The sequence below is a fragment of the Pseudorasbora parva genome, chromosome 5 (assembly GCF_024679245.1).
Source record: "Pseudorasbora parva isolate DD20220531a chromosome 5, ASM2467924v1, whole genome shotgun sequence".
Taxonomy (NCBI): Eukaryota; Metazoa; Chordata; class Actinopteri; order Cypriniformes; family Gobionidae; genus Pseudorasbora; species Pseudorasbora parva.
Window position 1 is genome coordinate 12,691,122 of NC_090176.1, and position 10,645 is coordinate 12,701,766.

Genomic DNA, 10,645 nt, shown 5'->3' on the forward strand with positions numbered 1-10,645 from the left:
TGTGGCTGACAGGCTTGGAGGATCGGAGTTAAGTGGAGCGATAAAAATGAGCAATAGTGAAGAAAATGCAGCACTCACGACCAGCTCGGAGGACACAGATGTCGTTGACAAGTTAGTTCGCTCAACTTCAGTGGTTTGGAGATATTTTAGCGATCCCATCCGCTAGGGCTGGGCGATATGGAGCAAAAAATATATCTCGATATACGATATATATCTCGATATCTTTACAGGAAAAATAACCCCCTAAAAACTACAGCAAAAACAAATATGCCAAATACCACAAAAACTTATTTTTTTTAAATTGAAGTGCAAAGAGGTAGTCAAGTGCTTTTGCGACATTTAAAAAAAAAAACTCCCTGATTACATAAATAAATATAGCTGCAAGCAGCAATTGTCGGGGCCAAGCGCAAAGAAGAAGACAAGACATGCCAGCATGGCTGGAAGTGTCAAACCAACTGCAACAATGAGCCATTAAAGAATTATTAAGTTGATTTTAGGCAAAAAAGCAGTACAATTTTAAATACAGTCAATAATAATGATTTAATGGTTTATCATTTTCGACCAATAGGTGGCACTGTTACTAAACTGATGTGGTGTAGTCAGATTGAGGAGACAATGACACATGCAAAGTTTGGTGTCAATATGTCAAAGCATTGCAGAGATACAGCCTCAAGAGTAATTTTTGCATCAGAGCTCAACTGCGTTGCTGTAGTATATGACAACTGTTTTGCCTATCAACACGAAATCCATAATTATTTGTTCACATGGTCTGAAGACGATACGATTTAATTTTGGTGAAAATTGGACAAACGGTCTAGGACGAGTTTGAAAAAGTAGGTTTTTAACCAATAACAAGATAGAGGGGAGAGAGGTTTTCCAAATATGGGAAAAATTGGTATCTATGTTCTCGGCATGAGCCATAGAATGATTTATAACCAGTCTCATTGCAATAGGCTAATTTAATCAAAAGTTATTAGCATTTTTGTACACTTTATTACAACTTTTGACCACAAGGTGGCGTTGCCCGAAAACTTTTTGAGTACCTTCAGGACATAGAGCGGAAGACACATACTGAGTTTTGTAATTATACACTAATGCATTCGAAAAAAAGTATAGCATATGCATGTTATACCCTAATACTGCATTCAAGTCAATGGGAATTTCATGTTTTGTTCTATTATAGCGCCACCAAGAGGCAGAATCCCACCATTTTTTATATGTCCTCAGAGTGAGCCCCTACATATGTGTGTCGAGTTTGGTGAAAATATCTCATTTTGTTTTGGAGTTATAAACAGTTGTATGAAAAAAACACGTAAAAAATGACTGACACCTGACTTTGATTGGATTTTACTACCCCTTACTATCAATATTTTGACATTTGGGAATTAGTGTATAGCTATCGACCTATGTTTCCGAACTTCTGATGCTGGTTTCGTCTCGATCGGAATGAAAATATAGAATGAACTACTATTAGATATTACATATTTTAAGAAGTAAAATGAGTTTTAAAAGGAAGGGACATTTAATGGGATTTGTATGTTTCATTTTATTGTTGTGGATTTAATTAGAGCCCGAGCACTGATGGTGGTCTACATGTCAATATTTAGTCAGTATATATTATCACCTGTGGGCAAGAGTAAATTGTGATTAACCACTAATTAAGATTGAACCAAAACAACATCATATTTGGTCAGCCTAATAGTTAATAGACTTAATGATGTTAAATTTCAAAGATCTTGAGTTTTGTTGAACATGTCCGTGGTATCCTGACAAAGTCTGATGTTTCGGCAAAATTTTAGTTATTCATAGTGCCACTAGCTGGTCAAGTCACCTTTATTTATATAGCACTTTTAACAAGTCCAGTTTCAAAGCAGCTTCACAGTTTTAACAAGAAAATAATGCAACAGATTTTGTACAACTGGTCTGTTGAAAATGGTGATGTTATCCAGCTAATTTCAATTATCATGTAGTGTCAATGCGGGCAGATCAGTAATATAGTTGAAATTTAGGTGTCCCCAACTGAGCAAGCCAAGCCAAAGGCAACGGTGGCAAGGAACCAAAATTCCTTCAGGGCCAGGATGGAGATAAAAAAAATCTTGGGAGAAACCAGGCTAAGTTGGGGTGCCAGTTCTCCTCTGGCCGACGAACAAACAGTGTATGATTATTATTTTGCGTATAACAGTGTAGGATTATTTTTTACCTTTTAAACTGGCAACATTACAGTTTAGAAGTCATATTAGATAAATAGATATTCGTAAGATCATTTGATAGATTAGAGTTGTCGTGCCGGAGACAGGTTTATAAGGATGACTTTTCGAGTCTGCATTTACAGGGCAGAGTTTAATTGACACACTCTCTTCAGACATTTCAGGGATGCATTGGTCATGTCCTGGCACAGGTCCACCCTCTGATCAGAGTACAGCCCAGTAGCAGGAAGTGTGGCAAATACAAATGATTGATATAGTCCTCCTATTTTTACATACTTAAATGCATATTGCCCACCGTGCTCTGTGTTCCTACAACCACAAGGTAGTGGTGGCACAGTTGCGAGGACCCTTTTATTCCTCTTGCAGCTTCAATGTAGTTTTGTATTTTTTACTTTTTGGGACCTCAGGAAGAGTAGTCACTGCCTAGGTATTGGCTAATGGGGATCCAAATAAACAAATAAACTTAGATCATAGATGGGAAAGAGCATTCATGGGTAAATTAACTAAGGAAAAATATAATATCATAGCTTTTTTAGGTGTCCTCAAAGGGGTCCATAAATATATGTCAAATTTGTTGTAAATATCTAATTTTCTTTTAAAGTTATAGCAAAATATATTTGAGAGCATGGGCTGCATTGATTGGATTTTTTTTTCTTCCAAAATTTTGGCTTTGTTTTGGTCATTATTGTTTAGCTATTGACCTATGTAAGTATTCAGAATTTCCTATTGTGGTTTTGTTTTAATTGGACTAACTGTTTCCTACATTCGCAAAGGTTTTTTAGGTGCTAAAGTACATCTTTTTACAAACCATAAGGTGAAACCAGGAATGTTTGGTATTATTGGACTCGGCAAGGATTCAGGAGTCTAATGAGGTGAATACTGTGAAAAACACTGGCTTGAAAATTCTCAGGCTCCTTCAGGGCATTGCGCCAATGAAGTATGCTTTGTTTGTGATACGCCATTGTCCTCATAGACTATCATGGCACCAAGGATAAAGACAATGAATGCCCATTTTCATCTGACTAATGTTTGGGTGTGTATATTGCCAGTTTCATGACTTTTTCCCCTGTTATAGCGCCACCAAGTGATCAATCGTTACGATTTTTTTCATGTGATCTCAGACTGATCTCACTCACACGTGACCTTAATTTGGTGGAAATAACTCGTTCTGTTCACAAGTTATAGCCATTTTATTAAATAAGGTCCCGGTCACATCAAACATTTTGGCTCCCCTTAGCAACCATAAATCAAAATGTTTTTTTTTTTTGATAATTATTGATAGTCTCTCTCCAGAGAACATTTCTGCAGTGGTTTGGTTCCGATCAGTCAAATAAGCTGGGAGTAATTTGCAAAAGTAGGTTTTACAAAAAACCTAAAATATCTCGAAATTGGCGCCTGAAGGGCGAGCAAATCCGAGATATGCATTTTGTCCGTCTCGAGCCAAGGATTCCAGCAATATAAGACACTCGAGGCTAAGCCTTACGGTTGAGGAGTTATGAGCCGTTTCGTACTTTTGGTCGCCGTTTCGTACTTTTGATCGCTGTAGCGCCCCCGTCAGGCCGATCGGGGCGGGCTTCGGTGACGTCTGCAGTGGTTGTGAGTACTACCAGCCCTGAAAGTTTCAAGTCTCTACGACTTACGGTTTGGTCTGCCCGAGCAGTTTTAGCTGGAAAATGATGCATCATGGGGAAATGAACAGTTCCAATAGGGTTTCAGCCTGACGCCTGACTTTGATTGGATTTTACTACCCCTTACTATCAAAATTTTGAGATTTGGCCTCACGACTGTGCCTAGCGACCTATGTTTCCGAACTTCTGACGCTGGTTTCGTCTCGATCGGACCAGTGGTTTCGAAGATATCGGCTAATTTTCTTAAAGCGCTAAATTACAACGGTGCACAAACCATACGCAGAAACCTGGCAAGTGTGGTATCGTTGGACTCGGCAACGATTCAGGAGTCTAAGGAGATGAGTCCCGTGAAAATAAGTCAACCACACCCAAAGTTATAAGCACTTTTTAAAAAAAATCTCAACTAGGTGGCGCTGTTTCGAAACTTCTCAGGCTACTTCAGGGCATCGTGGTGATGACCCATGCCGAGTTTCGTAACAATCCGTTCATGCGTTCATAAAATACAGCATTTTGGCACATAATTCAAGATGGCCGACAGCCAAAATGGCCGACATGGTAAAATTGGACATCAGTCGACTCGGCATGACGTCTCGAATCTGACGAGACCACTTTTGTGATTTTTGGGCAAACGGTTCAGCAAAAAAAAGCAAAAATAGCCATTTTTCCTATCTCCGGGCCAGTAGGTGGCGCTGCGCCGAAACGCAGCAGGTTGCCTCAAGACATGCTTGTGCCAACATGTACCAAGTTTGGTCTGAATACGATAAAGCGTTGCGGAGATACAGCCATGCGTCTGTTTTCGCAAGCGCTACGTAAAATTTGTTTGCGCGTTTAACGGAAAAGATTTGACGAATCAACTTGAATTCCATAACTTTTTGTCGACACTGGCTGCAGATGATCTGGTTCAATTTTCATGCAAATCGGACGAACAGTCTAGGACGAGTTCGCAAAAGTAGGATTTTGGGGAAATTCAAAATGGCGGGAAACATATAATGTCGGAAATGACGTCATAGGGTGCTTTCGGATTGGCAGGAGCTCAGAAATCTGAGGAAACAAGAATTTTGTTTCTAGCCCTTAAGGTTCAAAAGTTATTAGCATAAACATGAGTGCAACTTTGGACAGGTGGTGGCGCTAGAGGGATTGAGTTGGAGACACCAAAATTGGTGTATTTAATGTTGGGACTGCCCTCTATCAGAATGTCAAATCGTTACAACTTTCCCGCAATCGGTTCTATGGGCTGCCATAGACCTCCATGGCGGAAGAAGAAAGTGCGACAACGGTTTCAAGAGGTGCCTCCGCACCTTCGGTGCTTGGCCCCTAATAATAATTTAACTGTAAAAGAAAATAAATAATATTGCCTTCTTTTCATTTATTTCATGCTTTCAAAAGATGAATCAAAGACTCCCTTTTTTACACTTAAAGTAAACAGTAAGCATTTTGCAGAAGGATGGGGGCATGACTGAGATATAAATAAACTGATTTTGTCATAACACCATTTCCTGTTAAATTTGTATCAAAATTCAAACAGTGATGTTTGTCATGAGTTTGACAAAATTCAAACTCATCATGCAGATCATGTAGGCTACACATGAGCTGAGTTTCACTTCTTTTCCAGTTACAGAACGAAATATGAATGTCAGAAGGTAGGCTATATGATAATATGATACAGTACAACTGACAGAAGAGCACCGCGTGTCTCAGGACACTCGGGATGTCGCGTTTTTCCCTCTTGGTTAAAACGTGAATAGACCTATTCATCATAATCCCGTGATAAAGCTGACAAAATAATAATAGTAATGATATTGCAATACTTTTTAAATGTTTTCAAATGATATGCGATCATTTTGACATTTTAACCGAAAACTATGCGATCAGTTAGACACAGATCATACACTGGCATGATTGCGACCGCGTCTCGCACCAGTAGTGTCAATCACCTGACTGTGGGTGAAACGTGCGATTTGAACTATGATGAACATTAATATTTCTTTATGAATTTTAGCAAGCAGTTGTGTTAGAAGAAAAACATGGTCTGAACAACGTGCGCGCTTGTCAACATGATGACTAATCCTCACCTGGTTGTGGAAGCAGCCGTGTTCAATGAGACAACACGCGAGGGGAGGGGGAACAAAGCAAGAGGCGGGAGGCGCGCGAGGCTCCGCGAGCACAACACAGAGAAGGCAAACAAGCAAAGTGGAAGTGGCGGAATCAGAATTAAATATAAACAATATATCGATATATACGATATGTCCAAATCCATATCGAGCTGAAAAAATATCTCTATATATTTTAAATATCGAGATATCGCCCACCCCTACCATCCGCAACGTGCGTGGACTGCTTATCATAGGTTCACCTTCACCACACGGAATTTAATTATTAAATGATCGTGTTTCTTCAAAGTTCTTCCATATAACATTGAGACCAACACAGCGGTGAATCTACATTAACTACATTCACACACCGGCTTATTACCTTGTTAGTTGTAGTGTGTGACTTACATCAGGCTAACGTTGCCAAACTATAATCACTAAAACATCGGACTTGTTCATCGCTATCATAATTGTTTGTCTTTGATGATGTATTAATGACTCCGCATCGCATGTATCAAAAGAGAAATAAGGTCATCTGGTGTTTAAAATTAATAAAATAGACTATTTGAACTTTTCAAATACTTTGAACTTTTCAAATACTTTTCAAAATACTGAACTTTTCTCTCTCCCGGCCAGCCCACTGTCGGTGGGTGAGGTGTGTTTGTGTGTGTGTGTGTGTCGGTGAGATGCACGGTGGACCAATCCACTGTGAGGCAAGAGAAGGAGCCTCAAAATGTTTCTTAAAACGCTTTTTTTTTTGCCCGTTTGCGTTTTTAGTGTTTTACTTACACAATTAAATATATTTAATGCAATATTGAGCGTTTTTGTTATATTTCAGCTGCGAAAATCGTTCACAGCAGAACCGCAACGCGTCTCACAGCAACGTGTGTAAATGAACGATTCAGTGTTTGAATGAATCGTTTGAATGAAAGACTCAATGACTCGCTCATTAAGACGGCCACCTGCTGCCACCTACTGGTGGTTTAATTTGATCTTTAAACATACTTTCCAACATGTCTTATTTGTCTATTCAAAACTACAAATCTCAAAACATTATTTAATGCTGTTGTAATTTTTCAGTGTAAATTACTTAATTTGATTGGTAACAGCCCATATTGTGTTTTATTTTAATTTAATGTATTGATCAAAATTACAAATATAAAAAGAAACATGAAGCTTAGCCCATATTTAATAAGATTAAGGGAAAACGCCCTTTATAAAAGGTGAAAATATCACAAATTTCAAATGATTCAATAAAAATAAACACCACAAATATGCAGATTTAAATATGTCAAAGCTGATTGAACACTGGTGAGAATATTGCTTCAGAATAAATTATATTTACAACACACACACACACACACACACACACACACTTTTCCGGAAAAGCTAATTTTTTACTTGGACAAGCTTGAACGATTTACTTGTTTGAAGGACAAGCACATGAACATGCTTAATGTCAAGCCCTGTATAATGATATTATTGATATACAGTGTAAAGTAAAAAAATGCTGACCACAGTTAAGATTTTAATAAATAAATCTACCTCAGTTTAAATAAATTGTTCACTTGTTTGGGAAGTGTTTGTCATGTATCGACAATAAAGGATAGTTTAAAACCACAGCTAACTGTTTGTTTTCTACATATTTCACTCATGAGCAAAAATATGCCTTTAAAGATTTTACATTTATCGTGATATTTATCGATATTGACTGATATGCTAAATTATATCGTGATCATTTTTTTGTGCCATATCGCCCAGCCTTACGGTAGACAAACCGAAAGCTGTGATGATTGCATATAGTGGCACTTCATATCTTAATTTACACTTAAGTTGATAACCTGCCATTTCAAACATTAAGTTAACAATTTATTTTTCCATACAGGCTGTGGCCTGAGTCCTGTTTATGACTGTCAGACTGTTAATGCATTTGTGATTGAATCTCCGTTACGGCGGTGTCCGTTATTTTATTTTATTTTTATGGGGTCGTAGATATTCAAATATATTGGTTGATATTTGATATCCGTTCAAATTAGATTTTTTTATTTTTTTTATTTAAATGACAGCCCTAGTGCTCTGCCACTTGTGAAATGTGACAACCCAGAAAAAAGCCTGTTTTAAAAACACACTGCATCAGAAATGAAATCTGACTGCCATAAGCAGTGTTTGCTATTAGTTCTTACCTGTCCCATGGGAGGAGCTCCCATTGGGGGCATCATGGGAGGCATTATTCCTGGGGGCATGGGGGCCATACTGGGCGGCCTCTGACCCATGGGTGGCATTCCCATTGGAGGGAAGTGAGGCGGGATTCCTGGTGGCCCCATCTTTGGAAAACACAAACATTTATTTGAGGCATGAATGAGTGTGAACACAACCAAGCAGCCGCAAAGAGAGAGAGATGGCTTTACATTAAAGGCTTTCCGACACCAACTTACAAACGGCGGGGGGATTCCTGAAGGTGGTACACCAGGAAAAGGTGGTGCTTGACTGGGGCCACTATTAGCATCAGTCGAGGACTGTTATGAACAAGAGAGTCCATTACAGTAACTACAGCTCTGATAAAGATGCTGCACATCACTGACCTAAAATCTGATGTTTTCCCAAATCTAATGACAGAGCCAACCAACACAAGCTTATGTGAACCTTCTGTGTCAGATTTGTCTTAAACAGTTAATTATTTAAATAAATAACTTATGAATCTAAATAGCCAGCAGAATAATACATATATAACTTTACTTGTATAACAAACCAGTGATCTCAAAGCATCTTACTGCCCTTAACTAGCCAAGCACCTGATAACTCAATCAACTATCACTCAAACTTCACTTATTTAACATGTTATGAGAGTTTATCAGGCATACAGGCGATTATCAATGAAAATTGAAATCCCTTTATCGGTGTGATTAAGTTTAATTATACTCTCTAGTCTAATACAGTTTTATCAACACCATTTCAGTCAGCTTAAAAAGACGGATATCCATAAACAAACTGCTTATAAACATAAATGTTTAACACAATCAGATATGTATCACGTCAAAGACATGTGCTTTAAAAATCACAATAACAAATTCTCATTCAAACACACATTAGCTTTAGCTTTAGCATCAGTTACTCATTCCCATTAGCTTACATGCTAACCAACCTTTATTTTGTCTATAATACAGCATTTACTTCAATACAACTGTCTTTGATTCAAGCGAAAACACCGTTCATTACTCGTATGTGTACTTTGTAGTTGCTAGAATACACCAGTACTGTGTTTATATGAATAAACTCTATATTTTCTTGGACTCACCATGATGAGTGAACATGCAGCGGCCCTGCGCGAGACAAAAACCTACGCTCTGATTGGCTGCGTCGCGCCGGGTTCAAACTACAGCAGGCGTGTTTCAGTTTCAGTGCAACCGCGCTGGATGTGCGCATACGAGTTCGAGTCCAGGAAAAAAAAAAACATGAGTGCTGCGCTAGAAATACGCAGATCTGAAGCCTGAGCGCAAGTGAGATGGCAAAAGTTACAGTTTTTAGGGGTTCAAGCACGAAGTGCTGAAACCCTATTGTAATTGTACTGATTTTTATTAGGGGTTCAAGCATGAAATGCTGAAACCCTATTGTAATTGTACCGATTTTTATTAGGGGTTCAAGCACGAAGTGCTGAAACCCTATTGTAATTGTACTGATTTTTATTATTATTATTCTGCCGTAAAACTCATCGTGCAGACCAAACCGTAAGGGCTGGAGACTTGAAACTTGGCCAATAGGTAGTCCAAAAATCGAGGAGAGGTTATCAAATTATGAGCCAGATTGGCCAATAGGTGGCGCTACAGCAACCAAAAACGCGAAATGGCTCATAACTCTTAAATCGTTCGTCCAAAGGGTCAAGTGTCTTATATCATTGGAAAGCTGAGACCTTGGCGAACAAAACGTATATCTCCGATTTCATTTCCGGTATGCAAATTTTTCCGCCATTTTGAATTTTGTCAAAAACCTACTTTTGCGAACTAGTCCCTGGTTTTTTGACATATCGGAACCAAACCAGTGCCAAAATGTTCTCTCTAGTCTGAATATCAATAATTATCAAAAAAAAGTTGAAATTTTGACTCATGGACGAAAAGGGGCGTGGAAATGTACATTTAAGGCGGAGCCTATTTTACTAAAGAGGCTATAACTCAGGAAGGAAATGAGATATCTTCACCAAACTTGGTACGCATGTGTATGGGCTCATTCTGAGGTCAGGATAAAAAAAATGTGAAGATTGACCACTTGGTGGCGCTATAATGTGGAAAAAACATGAAATTAGCTATAACCACGCGACCGCTAGTCCGATTGACCTGAAAATTGGTATGCCGTGTCTTGGCCCAAGCTACCATGTATGTGTATGAGGACATTGGTGTGTCTCAAAAAACATGGCGGCCATAGACCAATGAATTTTGAGCACCTATTAGACAAGGTTAATGGAGGTTGAATGGAACGAAACTCAGTGGGCATGTTTGACTCATGGTCCTAGAGGTCTGTAAGAATTTTGAAAGAAATCGGCCACTAGTTGGTGCTAACGAGTTTTATGGCTCTGAAATCACGTGGTGTTGCACATATCCATGAAATATGCATATCATTTGATAGATCTCCTCATGATGAACAACTTTGCCTCTAGAACCATTGCTGTCAATCAAATTATTAATTAAATATTTGTAATTATGTTAAAAACCTACTTTTGCGAACTAGT

General features: G+C 38.5%; 1 protein-coding gene across 4 annotated transcripts in view; it reads right to left on the reverse strand.

Annotated features, from left to right (window-relative positions):
- The window catches only part of prpf40a (PRP40 pre-mRNA processing factor 40 homolog A), a 44,765-nt gene extending 35,395 nt beyond the window's left edge, over positions 1–9,370 (reverse strand). The window contains exons 1-3 of one of the 4 annotated variants that reach the window (XM_067443271.1): positions 9,221–9,335; positions 8,361–8,441; positions 8,109–8,249 (exon numbers count right to left, since the gene is read on the reverse strand). In XM_067443271.1, the coding sequence (XP_067299372.1) occupies positions 8,109–8,249; positions 8,361–8,441; positions 9,221–9,223 (225 nt within the window). In that variant the 5' untranslated portion in view covers positions 9,224–9,335. Of the gene's footprint in view, positions 1–8,108; positions 8,250–8,360; positions 8,442–9,220 lie in introns of all 4 variants that reach the window. The other 3 variants (XM_067443269.1, XM_067443268.1, XM_067443270.1) reach the window with 3 other exon arrangements.
- Between the last annotated feature and the right edge of the window lie 1,275 nt (positions 9,371–10,645).